This window comes from Phyllopteryx taeniolatus, chromosome 3 (assembly GCF_024500385.1).
Source record: "Phyllopteryx taeniolatus isolate TA_2022b chromosome 3, UOR_Ptae_1.2, whole genome shotgun sequence".
In the NCBI taxonomy this organism is placed as follows: Eukaryota; Metazoa; Chordata; class Actinopteri; order Syngnathiformes; family Syngnathidae; genus Phyllopteryx; species Phyllopteryx taeniolatus.
The window spans coordinates 12,264,441-12,291,330 of record NC_084504.1 but is presented as its reverse complement, the minus strand read 5'-3'; the positions used below and the strand labels follow the sequence as shown (position 1 = coordinate 12,291,330).

The 26,890-nt window shown below is 45.7% G+C and overlaps 1 protein-coding gene across 5 annotated transcripts in view; it reads right to left on the bottom strand.

Moving 5' to 3' along the window:
- Positions 1–26,890, bottom strand: part of kremen1 (kringle containing transmembrane protein 1) — a 124,127-nt gene that overhangs the window by 32,813 nt on the left and 64,424 nt on the right. For all 5 annotated transcript variants that reach the window (XM_061769135.1, XM_061769136.1, XM_061769139.1 and 2 more), the window contains exon 3: positions 21,339–21,430. In XM_061769135.1, coding sequence (XP_061625119.1) covers positions 21,339–21,430 — 92 coding nt within the window. The remainder of the gene's footprint in view (positions 1–21,338; positions 21,431–26,890) is intronic.

Here is a 26,890-nt window from a genome sequence, read left to right as displayed (position 1 = left end):
TCTTCGTTGGTTTTCGCCGCTTCTTTGTTTGGTTTTCGCGACTAGGCATCGAAATTGGGAACCGAAATTTTAAAATTTTAACGATTCCGGTAGAACCGCAATCTTAGTCCCTGTTCCAATCGGTTCTCGATTCTCGATGCCCAACCCTACCTATGCCCGGGAAGCCCAATAGAAGACGTTGTGTGAGGTCATGTGACTTTCTTGTTTCGTTTGATTGGTGAACTAGACTTAAACGTCACTAGTGCTTAAATTGGATTGGAGCAAACAGCGGCCAATGCGGAAGTCGAAGTCGTAGTCTCGCGCACGAAATAGTTGATAAATAAGCTATAATTGATAAATAAAAGTACCAAGAGACATTTAGATAATTGTAACGGAATAAAAGTACCATTACTTCTTAACAGCAGAAGAAGTGGAAGTGTTTTTTTCTGGTCTCGTCAACTCGAGCGCACAGGCGGAACCTCAGGCCGATGCGCTCGCATATTAGTCCGCCGCGGAGTAATATTAAAAAATCTGTGTGTGGCTGGTGGATGTGTGGAATGGATCTAGCTTTCAGCTTCCCCCCCGGAAAAACTAATTGGATCTATATGATTCACAGAAATGGCCTATGTAGAGTTCAAAGCGGCGAATTTCGCTGAAAGGCGACTGATTTGCATGTATGTATTGCTGTTCCATTTGGGAAGATCTTTGTACCTTTGGATTATTATGTACTTTGTAACTTTTAAAATGTCAGAAAATGGATAAAAGCGATCTTTTTCACCCGATCTCGATCAGCTGAAAATCACGTGATCGAAAATCGGGGTCGGATCAGGACATCCCTAATAAAAAATAATACAGTTCAGTAAGTGGCACCTCAAAGCATTCTTTCCCAATAAGAACATAAGGGGCTGCAGGTTTTCCTGTTCCACCCTGTGTGAGAGTCAATCACTTGGTTTGTGGTTTTGAGTTGGCAAATGTATTTTTTCCGTGATTGTCCATTTAAGTCTCGTTTGGTCACGTTTTTTCGGTGTTCAGTCAATCTTCAAGTTTCAAGCAATTCCAAAGTTACTGTGGCAAAAAAATCAAGCAAGTCGAGTCCCCACTAAATTTCGAGAAAGTCATTATTTTCATAAATCAATTCATATACTTTTCCACTCACCATATATACATGCCTTAGTTAGTTTTACTAACACATTCACAATCAAATTTTTTAATGGTCTCAAACTCTGTATTCTGTATGACTGTATTGTCAACTTAATTAAATGAATAACCAATAACCATCAATATTAGGGTAGGGTTAGTGTGGCATGTTGTACATACCAAAAGCAATTCGGACACACCTCGTAGTAGTCAAAGTCAAGTCTCATGATTACCAAGTTAAAGACAAGTTGAGTCTTTCGTTAGTTTTAGCCAAGCAAGTACCAAGGTCCTAAAATTGGTGTGTCAAGTCTGTCTCAGTCATGCCATTTGGGCTCAAATCCCCCACCGCTTTGTGTGTGTGTGGAAGCTATTAAGAAGATTAACAGCGAGCAGATCAATGAGCCGGCAGGGCCTGAGAGCGTGACCAACCGTCTAATTAAAGGGAAGAATCGGAGCTTTAAATGAGTCATGAGGAGACAATGCAAGGGAAGCCTAGATGAAAATGATCTCAGCCTTGCAACCTGACAAACTAAACCCCAAGGAGCCAACAGGAGGTATGAGGAGGATAAAGTAAAAATTAGAAGAAACTCTGTAGACCTAAACAGCTCCAAAGTTCACTTGCCTGCATCAGAACTTTACAGGAGACATACGGTGGTACCTTGACCTACGAGTGCCCCAATTGACAGATTTATCAAGTTACAAGCCATCACTTGGTTGATTTTGTGTTGCGAGACAAAATTTTAGTTACGAGTGAGCTTCAGACAGCTGTTGCTCTTGAAGTGAAAGAAATAATTAAGGCACTGTCATGGCCTCGCATGCGGACAAGGAGAACCACAGCCGCCCATGAGCTATCAACCGTTTATTGACTGTCAAATACACAAATATAAAATGAGAACACTCGCAAGGAGCTGCTGTAGGCCACAACTCATGCCCAGATGCTCACACGCAGACAAACCCAACTTCAGCTTCTGACATCACTCACTAGGGCACCCCCTTTAAAGGCACACATCCAATACACCAATACAATATGTAGAGTTAATACACTTTATAAAAAGTTCATTTATTTACATTCCCTTTCATTATTTTTTAAATCATGTTTTATACAATATGGTGTTATTTTTCTTTATTAGAAGCTTAATAAAAAATGGTGGTGTTTTCTAGGGGGCTGGAATGGAGTCATGGCATTTCAAATAATAATATCCTTCCATCCATCAATTTTCTACACCGCTTATCCTCAAGCGGGCATGTTGGAGCCTATCCCAGCTATTTTCAGGCGAGAGGCGGGGTACACCCTGAACTGGTTGCCAGCCAATCGCAGGGCACATATAAACAAACAACCCTTCGCACTCACATTCACAGCTACCGGCAATTTATAGTGTTCAATTAATGCATGTTTTTAGGATGTGGGAGGAAACCAGAGTACCCAGAGAAAACCCATGCAGGCACGGGGAGAACACGCAAACTCCACACAGGCAAGGCCGGATTTTAATCCGGGTCCTCAGAACTGTGAGGGGGCTGTGCTAATCAGTCGCCACTCTGCCGCCCTCAAATCATTTCAGTGGGAGAAAATTGATTTTATATACAAATAAATTGAATTAAGAGCTTGGACACAGAACGAAATAAAGTTAATTCATTAACATTTTTGAGTTGGGGCACTCGTAAGTGAAGTCAGACACAGTTGTTTACTAAATTTATTCATTTTCCATACCGCTTCTCCTCACTAAGGTCACGCGCGTGCTGGAGCCTATCCCAGCTATCTTCGGGCGAGAGGCGGGGTACACCCTGAACTGGTCGACGGCCAATCGCAGGGCACATACAAACAAACAACCATTCACACTCACATTCGCACCTACGGGCAATTTAGAGTTCTCAATTACCCTACCATGCATGTTTTTGGGCTATGGGAGGAAACCGGAGTACCTGGGGAAAACCCACGCAGGCATGGGGAGAACATGCAAACTCCGCACAGGCGAGGCCCGATTTGAACCCAGATCCTCAGAACTTTGAGGCAGATGTGTTAATCAGTTGATCACCGTGCCGCCTGTTTACTAAATTGTGTGAGATATTTTTTTACTCCAGTAGTCGGCTGTGATTTGGTATCTGGACCTTCACTCGGGATTTACCCGACTTAATCCACCTCTTGATATTGCGCTTAGCCACAAAGACGCTGGTGAAAAGTTAACTTGCCTGTTGGAGATGATTACATCGACCAAACAGTGGATCTATATTCCACTTTGAGGCTTCATTCATTCGTCCAAAAGACAAGCCTCCAAATAAAGCCCATCCACTCATTCTCATTGACAAACATTCCACCCGGCCCTGTAATCAATATCTATAATTCCCTAATGGCGCCGGCTAAATCAACTGCAGCCATGTCGAGAAGGCGGCCCGGGTGGGGAGATTCAATCTGGTCAACATCCTCGGGCTCTTTTCTGTGACAAGCACTACTTTTTTGTCTCCAGAGCTCATAACACTCAATGCCGCTCTATGTCATGGCATGCTTCTTAGTTGTACATCTGTGAATACATTATTAAGCTGTTTCTCAATCTTGTTATCATTGTTTCATAGTTTGATGTGTCACAGGGTCTGACATTAATGGTGGCCTAGGGCCACTACGGCGCTATGTCGGGCCACCATCTACGGATAGACACAGTACAAATTTCTGTCATGGTCTGTGTTTTGGGTTTGGGTTGTGTTTAGTTTTGTTCCATGTTTTCCTGTGTTCCATGTTTGTCGTGTGCTCATTAGGTTGTTGTGTCCACCTGTTCTCGTCTATTTTGTGTCGACCAATCAGCTCTCTCCAGCCACTCGTGTCTTGTCCAGGTGTTCCTCGTTGTCTCGTCAATTTGTTTGTATTTAGTTCCCTGGGTTCTTTCAGTCCTTGTCGGTTCATTGTCGTCACATGTCTTGCCATGTCATAGTCGCCAGTTGTTTTTGTCATAGTCGCCAGTTGTTTTTGTCATAGTCGGCAGTTGTTTTTTGTCATAGTCGCCTGTTGTTTTATCATTGTGATTAAATATTATTATTTTGAGATTCCCGCACTCCTGCCTTGCCTCCCTGCTTCCCTGCAATTGGGTCCACCATGTTCTTGCCTTGCGTTCCTCGCCGTCGCCCTAACCATGTTCATGACAGAATGAACCGACCAGAACAGGACCCAGCGGGAAGAACATGGCGTCACCCTGGACGCCACCAAACTGCCTCCCACCGTCCTCAGCCTGCCATCCATACCTACCCTCCTCCAGTAAGCCCTATCATTCAGTCTTTTCTGTCCTTTTCCTCGGGTCCCCCCACTTGTCCTAGTTATTCACCATGCCCTACTATTGTACATCCACATGTTTCTTTAGATTCAGATTTTTCTGATTGTGAAGATGGCCCTGATTTAGTTAACCTCCTGTCGGATTCTGACTCTGACACAGATTTAGATTTTTCTGGTTCCTTTCCTAGTTTATGCCGTCCTCGTCAGTTTTTGTCACGTTTCCACGTTTCCAACCCCAGTGAGTCCAAATCCTTTCCCTCGGACCTTTTCTTGGGCACCCGTTTGGCCATCTACCCGGGACCGCCGCGTGGTGGCCAACGGAGGCGCCCAATAAAGGTCAAATTTTGCCCCCTCGTTTTTTCCCCCCTGTTCACAAATCACTTGATTTTTCACCTGTTCCCACACGTTGTTCCACGGCTCCAATTAAGTCACGTCTAGTCAAACCTGCCCCCAAGCCATGTTCAGTACCAGCCATTTTTCCTAGTTCACCTTCCCGAGACCTTGTGCACTCTTCCACTCCCGTACCCTCTACTCCCACACCTCAATGGCGGCAGGCTGAGGAAGCGACTGCAGCTCCCGTTCCGGCTAATCGGCAGCTGCGCCAGGCTCCCGTTCCGGCTCCTCTGCAGCTGCGCCAGGCTCCCGCACCAGCGGCCGCCACCCATCCTTGCTCCGGCGGCGCTCGTCCAGCGGCCGCCACCCGTCCTTGCTCCGGCGGCGCTCGTCCAGCGGCCGCCACCCGTCCTTGCTCCGGCGGCGCTCGTCCAGCGGCCGCCACCCGTCCTTGCTCCGGCGGCGCTCGTCCAGCGGCCGCCACCCGTCCTTGCTCCGGCGGCGCTCGTCCAGCGGCCGCCACCCGTCCTTGCTCCGGCGGCGCTCGTCCAGCGGCCGCCACCCGTCCTTGCTCCGGCGGCGCTCGTCCAGCGGCCGCCACCCGTCCTTGCTCCGGCGGCGCTCGTCCAGCGGCCGCCACCCGTCCTTGCTCCGGCGGCGCTCGTCCAGCGGCCGCCACCCGTCCTTGCTCCGGCGGCGCTCGTCCAGCGGCCGCCACCCGTCCCTGCTCCGGCGGCGCTCGTCCAGCGGCCGCCACCCGTCCTTGCTCCGGCGGCGCTCGTCCAGCGGCCGCCACCCGACCCTGCTCCGGCGGCGCTCGTCCAGCGGCCGCCACCCGACCCTGCTCCAGCGGCGCTCGTCCAGCGGCCGCCACCCGACCCTTGCTCCGGCGGCGCTCGTCCAGCGGCCGCCACCCGTCCTTGCTCCGGCGGCGCGCGTCCAGCGGCCGCCACCCGACCCTGCTCCGGCGGCGCTCGTCCAGCGGCCGCCACCCGTCCTTGCTCCGGCGGCGCGCGTCCAGCGGCCGCCACCCGTCCTTGCTCCGGCGGCGCGCGTCCAGCGGCCGCCATCCGACCATGTTCCGGCGGCGCGCGTCCAGCGGCCGCCACCCGTCCTTGCTCCAACGGCGCTCGTCCAGCGGCCGCCACCCGTCCTTGCTCCGGCGGCGCTCGTCCAGCGGCCGCCACCCGTCCTTGCTCCGGCGGCGCTCGTCCAGCGGCCGCCACCCGACCCTGCTCCGGCGGCGCTCGTCCAGCGGCCGCCACCCGACCCTGCTCCGGCGGCGCTCGTCCAGCGGCCGCCACCCGACCCTGCTCCGGTGGCGCTCGTCCAGCGGCCGCCACCCGACCACGCTCCGGCGGCGCTCGTCCCGACCACGCTCCGGCGGCGCTCGTCCAGCGGCCGCCACCCGACCACGCTCCGGCGCCGCTCGTCCAGCGGCCGCCACCCAACCCTATTGCCTGGCCCCTGCATTACCATTGGGTTCGGAACTGTGGCTGTCCGCCTGAATGGCCCTGTAAAGACCCTGGTGCTTGGCGTCCTGGACGACCTCCTGAACCGCTCAGCCAAGCACCTCACCTCGGGTGGCCTGGATGGCCACCAGACTGACCTGAGGGGTGGACTCTGTACCCTCCTCCAGGCCCCCTTCCGCCCACCCTGGGTTGATGACTTTTTGGTTGTTGTTTGGGGAACGTCTGGGATCCGTTCCTTTAGAGGGGGGTACTGTCATGGTCTGTGTTTTGGGTTTGGGTTGTGTTTAGTTTTGTTCCATGTTTTCCTGTGTTCCATGTTTGTCGTGTGCTCATTAGGTTGTTGTGTCCACCTGTTCTCGTCTATTTTGTGTCGACCAATCAGCTCTCTCCAGCCACTCGTGTCTTGTCCAGGTGTTCCTCGTTGTCTCGTCAATTTGTTTGTATTTAGTTCCCTGGGTTCTTTCAGTCCTTGTCGGTTCATTGTCGTTGTCACATGTCTTGCCATGTCATAGTCGCCTGTTGTTTTATCATTGTGATTAAATATTATTATTTTGAGATTCCCGCACTCCTGCCTTGCTTCCCTGCAATTGGGTCCACCATGTTCTTGCCTTGCGTTCCTCGCCGTCGCCCTAACCATGTTCATGACAATTTCTAAGTCACTGAAAAATTTCGCCTGCCGAAAATAGCCCAAAACTGCATTTTCAGTGTTGGTCTGAAATTCTTTTAGCACCGAAACATCCCATCCAAGACAGGATATCGTGATGATGTAAGGAGAAACTGCATAAATGGGCACACATTCACGTTACCCTCAAGATGATAGCCGAAGCTAATGTCGCTAGCCACATACAGCAGCTCATACTTTGCACCCCGTAGAATGTTAAACCTGCCGCCCTCCCTGAGCATGCTTTAAGCTGTTTATTGACCCAGGAATCTCATTTGATGTGCGTCCCGCCGTGTCTGACACGCACAAAAATTAGCAGGGATGCATAAAGTACTATCAATCTGCGTCTTTAGACTAGGCTTTACACGATCATGATTTTTGGACCAATTACGATCAGCGAGTTTAAAAAAACGATCACCGATCCGATCAAAAGATGAAGCAATGTGTCTATTTAAATGACTTGTTCATATACTGGTGTACTGTATACTGAGTATCTTCAAAAGTATTCTCTCGTCAGGTCATGTATCCTAATCAGTCAGGTCAAATCAACATTACAACATGACAGAAATAATGGGTGCTACCTTACTGTAATTAAATTACTTTATTGTAATTAAATTACTTCACACACACCGAAACCTTCAAGCATGAATCGACAGAACGCTAGGCTACATAACGTTTTGTTGCCTGCTTGCGAGCCGTATCGTATTAAAAGTACGTGAACATACCTCAAGCAATCCTTAAATGAACGTCCTCTCCCGAGCACCGGTGACCAGCACCGCACGTTTTTCCCCATTTTGTTCTTAAAATACACGCTACGCGATCCATTGTTGTTGTCGTCGCCATGGTAACGTGTGTGTCTATTCGCGTTTAAGTTGACAAGATAAAGCCCAGTGATCGTAAAAGATGGGATGCGGTGGTATTGGAACACAAGGTTTTATTGCAGTCGTCTGACACGTGAAATACCAAATTTGTCTTGTAGTCTGATCCAGGCATTACGCGTTGTCTGTCCCACATTGCTGACATGTTTTTTTTTTTTAAATAACTTTATTGGCGGTCAGATATTTACAATACCACGTCAAAAGACACGCGACAAGGCTAAAAATAAACCAGCTTTTGGATTCAAATATACTGTACACGATGGCGACGCAGAGTAAATGTCTTTTGCGGGATCGGTGAATTATGACAAAGCCGATCAGGATAAAATGCTAATTATCGGCCAATACCGATGGAGCCAATGAGATCGGTGTAAAGTCTACTTTAGCCGCATGGCTTAGTACTCTGGCGTGGTGCTGGAAATCCGGCGTATGATTTTTTTGGGGGGGACGAGAGAGGATTTAGAGTGCCACTAATTTGGTCGCATATGCACCCTAATTTCTGGATGTTGCAGCAAAAAATAAATAAACGGGGTACGTACACATGCCCAGTCATTTGAGGAAGAAAAAAAAAAACACTTTTGTGACTTGAAAGCAGACACATGATGGGCTTCATCGTGGTCTCTAAACCAATCAGAGATGGTGAAGAGCAGGGACCTTCTGTCTGATTGGCCGTGTGTGTGTGCGCGCGCACAATACGGGCGCTCAAGTACACAAACCTGTTTTCTGACGGCGAGCCGGTAGCTGCAGTTACAGAAAATTGAGCGGCATAAATGGAATTAGTTCCAAAGTCTCATGCCACTGCGACGATGTGGGAACATTTTGGATTCAAGCCAGATGGACGCGGCCATCCAACACCAACAACTCCAACGAGCTGGTATGTTGAATTTGTATGACGTCGCAACAAAGACAACACCACTTAAAACCCCAAAGTGACAAAATCCATTTTAAACACAACCACCCTACCCAATTTCTTCAGCTGGGAACAAAAAAAAAGGTGGGGCATCTCCGTTTGTCATCAGCTTGCAATTATGGAACCCTTTGACCAACAATGCAAATACAAACGTGAATATGGCACACGAACACTCACATTATATACAGTATAGCATTACTATTGTAAGAGATGTAACTATTGAACATGTTGAAAAAGCATATTTACTTTACATTGTTGGAATGTCAATGCATAGTAAATATTTGAATACATTTGGAATTGATTTATTCTTTTATTATAGCATTATTAATTGGTGCTTTTGCAATGCCTTGATTTTAGAGAGGTTAGTACAGAGTCATCGCCATGAATGCAATTGTACTAATAATTCCTTAAAGGGGCTTAAATAATACAGTATAAAGACACAAAATACAAAATAATCACGAAAACTTAACATATTATATCATGAATATACAGGGCCAGTACAAGTTCTGACAGGGCCACCACAACTTGGCTGTCAGGCAACCACTCAAAAAGGCTCAATGTCGGACCCTGTGTCATAAAAGCAAAAATATTAGTGTCAAAGTCACTGTTCTGCTTGTCATGTTTCTTTTCAGAAAAAGCTAATTTGCTCTGCTTTTAACCCATGTTCTACTGCTGATTACTAAAGAATGGAAAAAGCTACAAACAAACTTTTTTTCTGGTGAAAGAAGAGGTTACTTTGTTTTGGCAGGTCCTGTGCTTATATTGTCACAGAACACAATATTCTGTGGGCCTTGAAAGATCAGTCAAAATTCTCTAAAACGGCTGGTAGTGAATGAGTAAAAACATACCAACATACTGTACATTTATGTGTTTTGGGGGGTCTGGAACGAATTAATGGCATTTCAATTCATTTCAATGGGGAAAACTGCTTTGACATACATGTTGGAACACGAATCCCCAATCCCCAAACTGTTCCCACAAAGGTAGGAGCAATGAATTGTCCGAAAGCTTTTGGTATGCTTAATACTTCACAGTTCCTTTCACCTGAAGTAAGGAGCCAAAATTTTTGACCATTTCATACTCCCAAATTTGTGGGGACAGTTCTTCCATTTCTAACATGGCTGTGCACCAGTGCACAAAGCAAGGAAAAGACATGGAAGAAAGAGTCTGGTGTGGATGAACTTGACTGGCCTGCACTGAGTCCTGACCTCAACTCGATAGAACACCTTTGGGATGAATTAGAGCGGAGACTGAGAGCCAGGCCTTCTCGTCCAACATCAGTGTGTGACCTCACAAATGCACTTCTGGAAGAATGGTCAAAAATCCCCCTAAACACAATCCTAAACCTTTTGGACAGCCTCCCCGGAAGAGTTGAAGCTATTACAGCTGCAAAGTGTGAACTGACATCATATTGAACCCTATGGATTAGGAATGCTGCGATTGGCTGGTGACCACTTCAGGGTGTCCCCCGCCTCTCGCCCTGAGAGATAGCTGGGATCGGCTCCAGCGCGCCCACGACCCTAGTGAGGATAAGCGGTACAGAAAATGGATGGATGGATGGATTAGGAATGCGATGTCACTTAAATTCATATGTGAGTGAAGGCAGGTGAGCGAATACTTTTGGCAATATAGTATACGAGTAAATTGCGTTACGAGATTGATCACAGAACAAATTCAATCATACGTCAAGGTACCACTGTAATATTGTCGCTGTCACTATATAATACTGAGCACTTAATCGCCACTTTTATGGACTTCACAGCCATATTTTTCTAGCTTTAGTCTCTAATAATATTATTTATTTTTACACCAGCTATATTTTTACACCAGCTATAGTAATAATACTGAAATTAGCTTCACAGATGACTCACACTGTGCTCTCACTCAAAGTCTAAATGTGTTTTTTTACTGAGTCAAATTACAGGAACTAACTATCAGGATGGTCAAAGTGCGGCCCCTGACCACAAGGCCGGGAGACTTTCCAAGCTGGGAAAACAACAAGAGAAACAAATGCTACAATAACACCACATAAAAGCATCTTGAGGTCGGGGGGGTAGATCATATGAGGCGAGGCTGCGGTGCTGCCGTCTGGTTTTCCGCAGCCAGTCCAACATGTTCCACTGGCGTATTTGGATGCGCACTTGTTTTCTCCTTTATGGTCGTGTTTCCCTTTCCCGTCATAAAATCCCTACTGTTTTTTCCCCATACACACATACACAGTTCATGTTATTTTTATTTTTTACATGCTATATTATTGCTAATTTTAGTAAGGGAGGATTTAAACATCTCTGGTCTGGAAGGAGTATGACATTTTGTTGCACCTGCTGATTGTGACTCAAAGTAGCTGCAAAGATGAGCTAAGACAAACTAAATTACTCAAAAAGACCAGCATCCATCCTCATAGGAAATAATGTCAAGGCTTTATGAACTGAATAATTTCAGTCACATTTTCATATCCTTAACTGTCTCACAAGCGGAGAGTCACAAAAATATACACAAATATAGAAAATATTTATACATTAGTGAAAAGTATTGGATGACAACTAAAGGAGTGCCTTGACATCCCTTCCTGTCCACGCTCGTAACTCAAAACACTTGAATCTCAAGACAACTTTCTCCACTGAAATGAAAAGTAATGCCATTTATCTGTTGCAACCCACCAAACAAACACCACATTTTTTGGTTACGTGTGGCAAAGAAAACACTGAAAAAAATAAATAAAATATGAGCGAATTACCCATCCATCCATTTTCTGAGCCGCTTCTCCTCACTAGGGTCACGGGCGTGCTGGAGCCTATCCCAGCTGTCATCGGGCAGGAGGCGGGGTACACCCTGAACTGGTTGCCAGCCAATCGCAGGGCACATACAAACAAACAACCATTCGCACTCACAGTCACACCTACGGGTAATTTAGAGTCTCCAATTAATGCATGTTTTGGGATGTGGGAGGAAACCGGAGTTCCCGGAGAAAACCCACGCAGGCACGGGGAGAACATGCAAACTCCACACAGGCGGGGTCGGGGATTGAACCCGGGTCCTCAGAACTGTGAGGCTGACGATGAGCGAATTAGATGATGAAAATATGCAAACTCGTCTCGTGACTCAACTTTGCTGCCACATAAGTTTTCTTGCAGCCCTGTCTAATATACAGTACTTACAGTATGTATATAGATTCATTCATTCATTTTCCATACTGCTTATCCTCACGAGGGTCGCGGGCGTACCGGAGCCTATCCTATTGGGGTGGCTGTGGCTCAGTAGGTACAGCGCGTCGTCCGGCGACTGATGGGTAGCTGGTTCCAATCCCGACTCCGACTGTCCGCATGTCAAATTGTCCTTGGGTGAGAAACTGAACCCTAATTTGCTCCCAGTGGGCCTAGCAGCGCGTTGTATGGCAGCAGCTCCTCATTGGTGTGTGAATGGGTGAATGTGAGGCTTTGTAAAGCGCTTTGGGCACTGTGATGGTATAGATAAAGCGCTATGTAAGTGCAGTCCATTTACCATTTATCCCAGCTATCTTTGGGCTATCCACACCTATGGGCAATTTAGAGTCTTCAATTAACCTACTGTGCATGTTTTTGGGATGTGGGAGGAAACTGGAGTACCCGGAGAAAACCCATACAGGCACTAGGTGTGACTGTGAGTGCGAATGGTTGTTTGTTTGTATGTGCCCTGCGATTGGGTGGCAACCAGTTCAGGGTGTATCCCGCCTCCTGCCCAATGATAGCTAGGATAGGCTCCAGCACGCCCGCGACCCTAGTGAGGAGAAGCGGCTCAGAAAATGGATGGATGGATATATATATATATATATAGACACACACACACACACACACACACAGTGGGTACGGAAAGTATTCATCCATCCATCCATTTTCTGAGCCGCTTATCCTCACTAGGGTCGCGGGCGTGCTGGAGCCTATCCCAGCTGTCATCGGGCAGGAGGCGGGGTATACTCTGAACTGGTTGCCAGCCAATCGCAGGGCACATACAAACAAACAACCATTTGCACTCACAGTCACACCTACGGGCAATTTAGAGTCTCCAATTAATGCATGTTTTTGGGATGTGGGAGGAAACTGGAGTGCCCGGAGAAAACCCACGCAGGCACGGGGAGAACAAGCAAACTCCACACAGGCGGGGCCGGGGATTGAAACCCACTCCTCAGAACTGTGAGGCAAACACTCTAATGGGATATTGCCATTCCCTTTTTTTTTGCTGCTACGTCACCACCTCCCCCTTAAAATGACCAAAGTGCCGTCCGGAAAGTATTCAGACCCCCTTAAATTTTTCACTCTTTGTTATCTTGCAACTATTTGCTATTGATTCCCCCCCTTCAATGTATTCACAGCACCCCATATTGAGAGAAAAAAAACTGAATTGTTGAAATTTTTGAAGATTTATTAAAAAAGAAAAACTCAAATATCACACAGCCGTAAGTGTTCAGATCCTTTGGTCAGTATTTAGTAGAAGGACCCTTTTGAGCTAATACAGCCATGAGTCTTTTTGGGAATGATGCAACAAGTTTTTCACACCTGGATTTGGGGATCCTCTACCATTCTGCCTTGCAGTTCCTCTCCAGTTCTGTCAGGTTGGATGGTGAAGGTTGACAGGCATTTTCAGGTCTCTCCAGAGATGCTGAATTGGGTTTAAGTCAGGGCTCTGGCTGGGCCATTCAAGAACAGTCACGGAGTTGTTCTGAAGCCACTCCTTCCATATTTTAGCCGTGTGCTTAGGGTCACTGTCTTGTTTGAAGGTGAACCTTCGGTCCAGTCTGAGGTCCTGAGCACTCTGGAGAAGGTTTTCCTCCAGGACATCCCTGTACTTGGCCGCATTCATCTTTCCTTCGATTGCAATCAGTCATCCTGTCCCTGCAGCTGAAAAACACGCAATTGCACTGCGGAGAGGCTTCCGTCGGGCCACTCTGCCATAAAGCCCCGACTGGTGGAGGGCTGCAGTGATGGTTGACTTCTTCTTTATTCCAACCAAAGTGGCTTGTTTCATTCATTTCCTTTAAGTGAGGTGCAATGACATTGTCACTTGACGTGACAAAAGACGTGATTAAATACAATCTGACCTGGTGATAACCACGTGCGACTTATGTCCACAGACCTCATGAATTTATCCCCACCCATCATTCCAAAATCTCACTCTGCCAAGCCCATCTCCAAGGGCACAACCTTGCTGCGCTGACACCGCCCAGTTTGGTGCAGATGGGTCTGCCAACACGTAGTGAGCCTTGCGCTTACACAAAAATCAAGATGCACCACTGAAAATAGCCCTCACTCACCAAATTGTCATATGCGCCGATCACGCCCAGCTTGGTGCAGACTGGTATGCCAAATGGCAAACACATAGCGAGCCTTGCGCTTGCACGAAAATCAAGAAGTGCCACCATTTGTGGTCTCGTGCACATTACGCAGTCTACGAATTTAGAGCCCATAAAGTATAATCAAGCCCTTCTCTTGAAGGGCTCTAATATCTGCATGCATTTATCACTGGCCGTGAGTTAGCGCATATGTTGCACAGCTTCAAAGTGGCATTTAGCCGCTTTATAAATCAGACTTAATGAAAGCAATATCTCAGCACCGCATACTTTCCTCAGTGTCACCTCGTAAAATATGACTCCCAACACGTCCAGTAACTTTATGACTTCAAGGTGCGGAGGCTGACACCCCCTCAAATGGATGCAACGAGATGGAAATCATTGTAGCAGACAGCCACACAATGTATACACACCAGACACAATTATTTTATGCATTCCAATACACAAGATTGTAACGCTTGAGGAGAAATGGCCTTTAGTATGACTATGCAGTCTTCACTTTTTGTCACGGTCCATTTTCTCACTGCTCTCTGTCCCAAATAAATGAAAATACTGAACTAAAGATTGGTGATTGGAAAATTTTAAGATGCCTCCGGTTTATCGCCACAGTGTTTTTTCACTGCCCTCACTCTCCTCTTGGAGACAATGCATCTCCTTACCAACACCGTCAAGACGCAAATACAGGAGATTCTCGTTCTCCTCCACTGTTGTCGTTTTTTATTAGCAAGTCTCGTCGCAGTTGTCAAAGTGTTAAGTGTACTGCAGGTTGACAAGAACCCTTTATTGCGTGTCCAGTCGGACATCATTATTATTCATTTTCATTGGCTCATTACAATCACGCTAACAAATTACGATGATAGCTATTCTAAGATAATGACCAGCTCCGCTACAAAGCCCATTCAGGAAGAATCGTAAAGCCATAATTGAGTCATGAATCTTCAATGACGGCAAAAGTTGATGGCGTTCCAAAACGAGGTCACGTCAGGCGTTGACGCAGGTTTTCCCCTCCCCGCTCACCACTTTTTGTCAGGACAACCGGTTTTTCCAGCTTTGGCACTGTTGACAGACAAGTGCTTTGACTTGCTCAATTAATTTTTTTGTTTGACTCTCTGTCGGTCCAATTGAACTGACATCAACGGAACACGGTTTTGACATCATTTTAACTAAACACATTGATACCTTGAATTAGGAGTTTAATTTCTTTGGTGACTAAGATCGTAACTCAGTTTAGTCGTATCTCAAATTGTGAGTGAGGCATGGAATGCTCGGTGAATGTTGTGGCGTTCGCTGCCAGCATCTCGTGGTGGCATATCTGATGATTTTGTCTCGCAACACAAAGCTTACTTGTGTTTTTAGGCAATTCACAGCAGGGCTCCATTGCTATCAGGTTTAATGTACAACAAATGTTTTGGAGTATTTCCTATGTGTACTGTTCAGGAGCTTGAATGATTGTATCCTTGTTAGGGTCGGTTCAAATTGAGCCTATCCTAGCTAACTTTGGACAAGAGGTGGGGCACAACCTGGACTGGTCACCAGCCAATCACAAGGTACATATAGAGAAACATTCACACTATTGACAATTTAGCGGTTTCACTTAAGAAAGAATTTAAAGCCTTGACAGCACCACATTTTCAATGCTTAGATAATGCAGCCACAGGGGGGGGGGGGTTAGGGGTGTTGGCTAATCTGGCGACCTAAACTGTAATCCACACTGTCATGCTGTGTTTCCAAACCTCTTTTGACCGACCCATTAGTGTGTCAATGACCCGAGGTGAAGGCCCGGCGCGCTCTGACACACGACGTTGAGCGTGAATGACAAAGAAAACAAACAAACACAACTGTTACTGTGTGGTTCACTAAACAATGTGAAGCATACCTAACCTTCTTTAGGCATCTTGCTCTGCCAGAAAGTAAAAGGTTGAGTGGCTGTTCACACAACACTGAAAACTGATTAAAACAGTGCTGTTTTGGCCATTTCATGAAAGACAATGGCACTGGAAAATCAAGCGTTATATACTGTATCCTGCGGCCTTTCCAAATAGTGGAACCCAGTCAGGTGGAAGGACCTTTCCAGAAAGTTAAAGCTTCCAAGCAGAAGATGAGGCCTTTACTCAAGGTTGTTGCCTTGCCAGAAAGTTGGACCTTACCAAAAGGTGAGGCCTGACCAGAGCGTCTGAGCTTGCCCAAAAGGACCTTAACTTGCTTGACATACATTAAGCTACATTACTAGTTGGCGAGGCCTTGCCAGAACTGATGGGACTTTCCTTGCCCTAAGGCACAGGTGTCAAACTCAAAGCCACGTCCGGCCCATCACATCATTATGTGGTCCACAAAAGCAAATAATTTCCATCAACTTCCATGATTCTTGCTCAAATCTGTACCAAAATTTCATATGCAATTGTTGAGATATTGCAAGCATTTTTTGTTACCAAACCCCTATTTTTACAGTAACAAACAATAGTTATCATAGACTTCTGCTTTCAAAACTAGTTATCCATCAATTTGTTGTGTATTTGTAATATACTAGGTGGAGGCAATGAAACAGTCACAACTGCCCTCTGAGGGAAAACCATACCAACAATACCATACCAACAATGTGGTAAATGAGTTTGACAACTCTGTAAGACATTTTCAGAGAGTGGCGTGAAGTTGAGTTGCAAGAAGGTGAAAAGCTTCCAACTAAAAGGTGAGACGTTTACCAGAAGTTGTAACCTTGTCAAAAAGTGGGACATTGTCAAACGGTGAGCCATGAACAGAAGATGTGACCTGAGACCTTGGTGAGGTGAGACCTTCCAGAAAGTGGAACCTTTCTTGTCAGAATGTAAAACCTTTCCAGAGGGGAAAACTCCCTTGCCCAAAAGGGGAATACCTTCACTTGACAGAAGGTAAGGCTTTGCCAGAAACCTCCTTACTAAGCAGTAAACCTTGCCAGAAAACTCCATATAAGTAGTGAGGCCTTGCCAGAATGGGAGACAGATTTTCCCTGCCTAAAAGGTGAAACCTTCCTTTCTAGAAACGTTCTTCTGTTACAGTGGGACCTTGCGAGAATGTGAGAGACCTTCCTTGGCAGAATGTGTAGCCTTCCTAGTAAGTGGAGTCATGTCATGGGGCCTTGCCAGAAAGTGGGATACTGACCAAAGGTTAGACATTCTTTGCGAGAAGGTGTGCCCCCTTGTGAAGTAGGACCGTGTCAAGGGGGTGAGAGTGCCAGAAAGTGAAACCTTCCTCAGCAGAATGTGTACCATTGCCAAGAAGGGGAAACTAGTCAGATGGAGATGCCGTCCTTGCCACAAGGTGAGGCGTTATATTGTGATTGTGGTTTCCCAGTAAAGTATGCTTGTGCCTGCCAACGTTGTTCACGAACAGGCTTGTCTTCATGACACCCTGATGCCTCACAGCTATACATAATCTCAGTTTTTCCAATAGTGTTGTGTTAACTGCTAAAAGAAAGGCAAGGTGCACATGCTGACTTTAACTTCTACGCTTGACAAAAACACATCTTGGACAAACGCTGACCTAATTCTAGCACAGATAAAAACAAGCCTGGCTCCTGTGTCTCGGCTAAATGGGCACTAGTTTGAAATAGGTCAGTCAAACACCGGCAATAGACGTGAAGCGACATACACATACGCGATTGCAGCCAGCAGGCATGATTAAAGGGGCTAATGGGTGCCGCCAGGCTATTCAAAAAGCGGGATTTAGCTGAGCGTACTACTCCGACAGGATAATAACAGCAGTACGACCGGTGGCACTGAGTTCACAGTCAATTGCTTTATACATTCAAGTGTTTAGCAGAGCTTGTTTGCAATAAGACAACATTAAAATATTATTATCATTATTATTGATTATCATTATTATTATTAATAATAATACAACCTACAACATACCAGGAGGCAAGGTAACAGTTTTAAAACAGAATGGCACAAGATAGCTATATAAATGGATGGACGGACAGAGAGACCAACAGACAGATACTGTACATACAGTACCACCAGAAAGTATTCACACCCCTTCACGTTTTGGTATGTTACAGACTTATTCTAAAGCTAATTTGAGTATAGGCTTCTTTTAAAAAAGATCTGCATAAAATATCACATAATGACAAAGTAAAAATATTTTCAGACATTTGTGTAATTTAAAAACAAAATTAAACATTTAAACATAATAGGTACATAAGTATTCACACCCTTTGCTATGACACTCAAACTTAAGATCAGGTCCATCTGATTTCCACTAATCATCCTTCAGATGCTTCAACAACTTGAATGGACCCACCTGTGGTAAATTCAGTTGATTGAACATCATTTGGAATGCCACACACCTGTCTATATAAGGTCTCATAGTTGGCAGTGCATATCCCAGCAGAAACCAAGCAATGAAGTCTAAGGAATTGTCTGCAGATCTCCGAGACCCGATTGTGTCAAGGCACAAATCTGGGGAAAGATACAAAAAAATTGCTCAAAAAGCACTGTGGCCTCGATTATTCGGAAATGGAAGAAGTTTGGAACCACCTGAACCCTTCCTAGAATTGGCCGTCCGAACAAGCCGAGCTACCAGGGAAGCAGGGCCTTGGTCAGAGTGTTGAACAAAGAACCCTATGGTCACTTGCGGAGATAGGAGAGCCATCCAGAAGGTCAACCATTGGTAATGTACTCCACCAATCAGGCCTTTAAGGTAGAGTGGCCAGACGGAAGCCACTTCTCACTAAAAGGCACATGACAGCCCACTTCGAGTTTGCCAAAAGGCACCTTAAGGATTCTCAGACTTGCAGAAGCAAAATTCTATGATCTGATGAAACCAAAATATAACTTTTTGGCCTGAATTGCAGGCATCATATCTGGAGAAGAAGAGGCACTGCTCATCACCTGGCTCACACCATCCCTACTGTCAAGCATGGTGGTGGCAGCATCATGCTGTGGGGCTGTTTTTCTGCTGCAGGAACAGGGCGACTAGTCCACATAGAGGGTAAGATGACAGCTGCCAAATATAGAGAAATTATTCATGAGAACTTGCTCCAGAGGGCTCTGGAACTCAGATTCACCTTCCAACACGACAATGACCCAAAGCACACAGCCAAGATGAAAAAGGAGTGGCTTCAGGAGCAGACTGTGAATGTCCTTGAGTGGCCCAGCCAGAGCCTGGACTTGAATCCAATTGAACATCTCTGGAAAGACCTAAAAATGGCTGTCCACCGACGCTGCCCATCCAACCTAACTGACCATGAGAGGATCTGCAGAGAAGAATGGGAGAAAATGCCCCAAAAATAGGTGTGCCAAGCTCATAGAGACATACCCAGAAGACTTGTGGCTGTGATTGCTGCCAAAGGTGCTTCAACAAAATATTAAGCCAAGGGTGTAAATACTACAATACTACAATACAATACATACTTACAATTCCATTACAACAAGCTGGCAATTTTTTGACTTGAGTTCGTTGTCACATTTCTGTATTATGTATTACTCGTGCACTCACTGTAGTTGTCTCGCCGTGCTGCACTATTTGCATATAGTGGCCACTCATGCCAGAGTAGCATCTGCTCCATTTGCACACTGATTGAGGAGTATCTGTAACATTTGCACAACCATTGTCCCAGATTATCGCAGTACTCGTCACTTTAAACCGCATACACTCCTTGAAGTCTCAGTGCCCTTTGCACAATAGTCATTGCACCGGACTATTGCGTTATTAGCCATTCGAACTGAGGACTCTGCATCTTTTTGCACAATTGTTGTTTGTTGTTGTTTTTTGTCAATGTCTTTATGTCTCCAAAGTGTTCTGTAAATTGACTGTCTGTTGTACTAGAGCGGCTCCAACTACCGGAGACAAATTCCTTGTGTGTTTTGGACATACTTGGCAAATAAAGATGATTCTGATTCTGATTCTGATTCTGACTTATGTACCTACTATGTTTAAATGTTTACATTTTCAATAAATTTGCACAACTGAAAACATGTTTTTACTCTGTCATTATGGGATATTTTAAGTAGATTTTGTTTAAAACTACACTACAATCAGCTTTAGAATGACATAGCAAAATGTGGAAAAAGTGAAGGGGTGTGAATACTTTCTGGTGGCACTGTACATCCATCAACTCTCCTCCACTCATCTGGCCCCTATGCATACATGTTTAATTCATGCATTCATTCATTTTCTTTACCGCTTATCCTCACTAGGGTCGCGGGCGTGCTGGAGCCCATCCCAGCTATCTTCGGGCGAGAGGCGGGGTACACCGTGGCGCCGCAATTTTAATTCTTTGTTATATTTGGGTTTTAATACAATTTTAAGATTAGTTTAGTGAATATCATGAAACAATATATAATGATTCTTGGTAAACTGTACTCCCATTCAAAATTTAAAATAAAAGAAGGTAAGCTTCTCACACATGTTACGGAATAACAAATGTCTTACCAGTAAATCAACATTGGGTGAAAATTGCGGATTTGAAGGAAATGCAAATAAATTCCATCAAGAAGAAATATTTGCCTCATTTCAAATTAAGTTTGATTTATGCTTGTCAGCTGCCGCTTCCCAGATAAAAAAGAAAATGAAATAACCTCAAAACATCTAATCACATTGAAAATATACACACACGAGCGCTTAAAGTAAAACGAACAATGACTCCCAAGTTTAGGCTAATTAAGCAGAGTGTTGAAAAGGTCATGGCAATAAAAGTAATTCCTGGTGAGGAAGGGCAGTGGTTTGCACAAAAAAACTAACATTAACTAGTGCTTCCAACCACACAGCCTAGTATGCAGGTTTATCAACAAGGGTAAATCCACAGAGGCATCAAAGAGGGCAGTGACACGGTTGCCTTATAGTACAAAGTGGCCCAGATCGTGGCAGCTTTAAAAGACAACGGGGCTGTAATTCACAGATGATAATGACTGCAGACAAGCATTACTGTCTAGAAAAAAATGCTATTCATAGAGGGCGGCAGAACATCTTGTTTGGTTGTCTGTGATATGGCCACGGGGGCCATAAATCACAAGAGTGCACGAGGAGTATGTTAGGACTGAGTACTGTTTGTACATTTCCCGATCCAAAAAATATACATTTTCAAAGAGGCCCTAGAAATGAGACCTGTGGAACCAAGGGGGGCATAAAGTCACAGGAGTACAATGGGAATACATTTGGTTTCAATCATTGGACTCTAATGTAACTATTGTACCGTTCCCCGGTTTCACATAAATGGCATTTTCCATGAGATTTACAGCAAAGAGGAGGCCTCAGAAACGAGCCCTGGGGAACTTAGTTTTGGGGGCATAAATCATAGACTTACACATGAGAGTACATTTCCCATGACATAAAGTTAGAGGCTCTGTGAATGACCCCTGTGGAACTCCGCTGGAGTACTCAGTCAGTGTACTAGGACAACAAACCACGGTCACTTACTCTGACATGTTGGGATGTCGCAGTACCGCCAGTAGATTCCGTCTTCATGGTCTGCAATATAGCACCACGGCTGGACGTCCCCGTCGGGGTTCCTGCAGAAAGATGTCGTTTTGTTAAAACCGTAACACCATTTTTTTTTTTTTTTAAACTTCAAACCCTTATGAAATTCTTTCTGTACTCATTTGGCTTGTTGTTGCACTGCAATTGACAACTCAAAGTAGGGTTTCAAGCCAGTGTTAGGCTTTCAAATGAGGGCTGCAAGACAGGGTGAGTGTTTCAAACTTGAGTTCCAAGCCTTTGTTTGGGTTTCAAACAAGGGATAGGGTTATAAAATAGTTTAAAATCCAGGTTAGGGTTTCAAATCTTTCAAGTTCAAAAATAATGGTTTTAATAATAATGGTTTGGTTTTCAACTAAGGGTCAGAGTTTCAAATTAGGGTTTGAAGCTAGGGCTAGTATTGAGGCCAGGGATAGGGTTTCAAATTAGTGGTTCGGGCCAGGATTACTGTTTCAAAGTAGTATTTCAAGCCTGTTATTATAATTATTTTTAATCTTGACTATTGTAATGGTCTTCTGACTGGCCTCTCCCCGAAAAGCATTAAACAGCTGCAGCTCATTCAGAACGCTGGAGCTCGGGTTCTGACAAGAACAAAGCTCCCAGTCAGCTATAGAATAGACTTAAAAATTCTGCTATCCATCCACTTTCTGTACCGCTCATCCTCACTAGCGTCGCGGGCGTGTTGGAGCCTATCTCAGCTATCTTCGGGCGAGAGGCGGGGTACACCCTGAACTGGTCGCCAGCCAATCGCAGGGCACATATAAACAAACAACCATTCGCACTCACATTCACACTTACGGGCAATTTAGAGTCTTCAATCAACCTACCATGCATGTTTTTGGGATGTGGGAGGAAACCGGAGTACCATCCCAAAAACATGCAGCTTTTTCATAACCTCTAGATGGCGGCATACATTTATAAAATGTGCAAGTTTTTTCCATTTTCCCCTGTGCGCACAATTGACTTTTCACAATTTTTTTGGGGGGGGGGATGCGCATTATACATGAGAAATTACGGTAAATAAATACATCAGAAGTTACTCACTAGTTACTCAGTACTTCAGTAGTTTTTTTCTCTGAGTGCTTTCTTACTCTTACTCAAATTATTATATGGAGGACTATTTTGTACTTTTACTTGAGTCATATTATTCTAAAGTAACAGTACTCTTACTTGAGTACAATATTTGTCTACTCTACCCACCTCTTCATCATCACTATTGTTTTATTATCGCCCAGCCCTAATTAAGACATAATTTGACAGACCGTCGTAGCAGCTAAACAATGAGACTGAGACGCCCGCGGAGCACACCGCCTCGCCTTTGTCATTATGTGATATTTTATGCAGATCTTTTTTAAAAGAAGCCTATACTCAAATTAGCTTTAGAATAAGTCTGTAACATACCAAAATGTGGAAAACGTGAAGGGGTGTGAATACTTTCTGGTGGTACCCCACCAAGCTTTATCCAGAGAAGTGCACGCTGGCCACAGCTTTTGCTTGCATCATCACAACATGGATGGATCTTGAGCTGTTCCCTGCAGTTCCATTGTTGGAGCTTGGGTGGCGCTTTGCACCCCTCTTCCTCTCTCTCTCTCTCTCTCTCTCTTTCCAGTAATCAGCACGACCTCGGTCGCGCACCTGTTGTCAATCTACTCCCACACTAAATGGCATCCCCACTTTGCTTTGAGGGAAGACTTCACATCTGCACCCCTTACCTGTCCCAAGCCGCCCTTGGCCCCACATCGCCTTGGACTTCGTTACTGGCCTACCCCCATCTGAAGGTCCATCCATCCATTTTCCGAGCCGCTTCTCCTCACTAGGGTCGCGGGCGTGCTGGAGCCTATCCCAGGTGTCATCGGGCAGGAGGCGGGGTACACCCTGAACTGGTTGCCAGCCAATCGCAGGGCACAGAGAAACAAACAACCATTCGCACTCACAGTCATGCCTACGGGCAATTTAGAGTCTCCAATTAATGCATGTTTTTGGGATGTGGGAGGAAACCGGAGTGCCCGGAGAAAACCCACGCAGGCACGGGGAGAACATGCAAACTCCACACAGGCGGGGCCGGGGATTGAACCCGGGTCCTCAGAACTGTGAGGCTGACGCTCTAACCAGTCGGCCACCGTGCCGCCCCATCTGAAGGTAACTATCATTTTTTATCAACTATCGATCGATTTTCCAAATGCGTCCATTACATACCTCTTCCCAAGCTACCCTCTGTCTTTGAAACTGCTAACCACCTTGTTAAGCATGTCTTCAAATTCCATGGAATCGACATAGTCTCGGACCGAGGTCCTCAGTTTTCCTCCCTTGTTTGGAAGGAGTTCTGTAAAGCGGTGGGCACAGCAGCTAGCTTGTCTTCCGGATACCATCCACAGACCAACGGCTAGATGGAGCGGGCAAATCAGTCCCTGGAGTCGGCCCTTCGCTGCGTTGCCGCACGCAACCCCACCTCCTGGAGCTCATTCCTCCCATGGATAGAATACGCCCTCACCAGCGCCACCACTAGTATGTCTCCGTTCATGGCCTGCTACGGTTTCCAACATCCATTATTTAGGGAACAGGAGCATGCGGTGGGGGTTCCCGCGGTAAGGGATCATCTAAAGAGGGTCCAGTCAATTTGGATGGACGTCAGGGCGGCCTTAACTCGGTCCATGGAGAGAAATAAACAAGTATGGGTATGGACCTCCATCGCTCCCCCACGCCTGAGTACAAGGTGGGTCAGACTGTTTGGCTTTCCTCCCGTGACCTCCCACTCCAGACGGACTCCTGCAAACTCACTCCGCGCTTTATTGGTCTGTTCCCGATCAATAAAATCATCAATTCCATGTCAGTTCAACTAAAACTTCCACAATCTCTTAAGATTCATCCGACGTTCCATGTGTCACTACTCAAGCCTGTCGCCACCTGGGCTCTTAAGGCTTCTTTATACTCGCGCGGGCGGCGACTGCGCCAACGTCACTGCGGCTATCCTGCGCGCAGTTTGCCTTTATACTCGAGCGCAACCCACGCGTGCTGTTTTGAAAATGTGCTGCAGTTTTCCTCCAAGTTGGGGGTGTCGCTACAGCTGGTATTAGCTAGGACGCCACAGGGTTGAGTTTCCTCTGTATTTTTTGGCCATTTCCGGTAGCCGTTTTTGCTTTCCGTAACAAGTAACAAAGCAACGACAATGGCGACCGTGGAATGGTGTCTGCTAGAACAAATGGACCGAGACATGATCAGATGATACGTTTAATTATGCTGCAAAATCGATCAAGAAGGCGGCGGCGTAGGTGGTATGTGGAACCGAGAGGAACGGTGAGTACGTCATCACAGCATGTGACTACAACGGACCAATCATGAGAGATGATCTCCGCGGCATTCTACGCGCATCAACAATTTTTGCTGTGTTAGCGTCAAGTGACACAGAGGGGCCGTGCGGGCCAAAGCGTCAGTCACGTGATGCAATGCGTGTCTTGTCGGCCGTGCGAGCACAGGAGTATAAAGAGGCCTTTTAGACCTCCGGCCGTACCCCCTCCACCTGCCCCCCACCGTGTTATCGACGACCATCTGGCCTTCACAGTTTCGCGCATCCTTGATGTGAGGCCCAGGGGCAGGGGTTACCAGTTCCTGGTGGACTGGGAGGGGTGTGGTCCGGAGGAACGCCAGGAGGCGTCCGTTGAGAGGGGGGACTGTTATGAGCTGTGCCCTGCAGTTCCTTTTGGAGCTTGGGTGGCGCTTTTCTCTTTTCTCGCTACAACAGGTGCACTACCTTGGCCGCGCACCTGTTGTCAATCAGCCTACATCATCACCTGAATTTAAGCCTGCCAGATCCAAGACTCCGCTGCCAGAATATTAACGTTCAGCCATGGTACAACGGCTCTGAACTTACACGTAAACTACGCCAGTCCTCGCAATATTTCTGACCTCCATGTTCTTCCTTGTCCTCAGTGCTGCTTCAGTGTTCCCCGCCTTCCTGACCTCTTCCACCACGCCGCCAAGCCATCCACCTGCTCACGCCACCGCCTGCCGCACGCTCGGTCTCGACGACCCGCCAGTACACCTCAAGGATCTTCCGACTCCCTTCATGATAAACCATTCTCCACAAACTTCCTCCGCCTGCTCCTGGGTCCAGTTAAAATTAATACCATCGCATCGTGACAATCCAGTTTCAGCCGTTTTGTTTTGGTGGAAAAGGTTTTCAGCCCAAAAACAAAAATGTACTTTTGGGTCATTTTCGGCCGAAAAATTCACTGCACCCTTAATTAAAAAGTAAATATGCTAATTTCCAGTCTTCTTTGTGTAGGCCTTCCTTTTACATAGGCTAATCGTCACTGGAAGTCAGGGTTACCACTCCCTTTCAGGACAGGCTGTCAAAGTTGTTTGAAACAAGGGTTGGTGTTTCAAGCCAGGGTTAGGCTTTTAAATGAGGGTTAAAGTTTCAAACAAGGGTTGGGGTTTCAAAGCAGGTTTTCAAGACAGTTTTAGGGGTTCAGTGTAGGGATTCAAGCCAGGGTTATGATTTGAAAATTAGGGTTTAAACATGGCTCAAATTCTGGTTTCAAGCGAGGGTTAGGATTTCAAGCCATTTATAGGGGTTCAAACTAGTGTTTTAAAGAAGGGTTATGGTTTCAAAGTAGGGCTTCAAGCCAGGATTAGGGTTATAAACAAGGGCTAAGGTATCAAACCAGGATTTCAAGCAAAGGTTAGATTTCCACAGTAGGGTTTCAAATTAGGCTTTGAAGCCAGGTTTAGGGTTCAACTGCTTGCATAGTTGTATAGTTAACATTTTGATTTCCATTTTTCTCCTATGGGGAATTAAAAAAAACAAAAACAAAAAACATAACTGTGTGTGTGTTTTGAGGGTTTTTGGGTGTGAAAAGGGCATTCGCACCCACATTTGCTCCGTGTGGGAAAAACCCTCCTTTGAGGTAAGATCATACTTAACTCTTAATTGGCGCAATTATGCTAAAATGGTTTGACTCATACTGTTCCGTGACACATTCATACAAACAGGCACACCCACACCCACACGGCGGATCTTTGAATGGGCGGGAATTAGTGTAACAAGTTCAATCATCAAATATGAGAAGCGACAGTCGGAAGTGCAGTTAAATTGTGTACTGGGTTTCTGTGTCCTACTCATTTGGATGTGGGCCCTTGTTGTTGAGTTGCAACGCAAAGTAGAATTTCAAGCTAGGATTAGGGTTTCAAATGAGGGTTTAATGAAAAATACAGTAATATTTTAACAAATACCGAAATATAGGATGCCAAAATACACAAATATTAGAAAAATGCACAAATATTACAACAAAATATATATCAGTGAAAAACAGATATTAGATGGAAAAAAAATATTGGGGAAATAATGGTATAATATTCAATGGACAATACACTAATAGGATACTAAATTATTAGCAAAAAAGACAAATATTAGTGGAAAATAGACTAATATTTGAAAAAAATACAAATAAGAACAATACTAAAGTATTGGAAAAAATAAATAAGATTAGATAAAC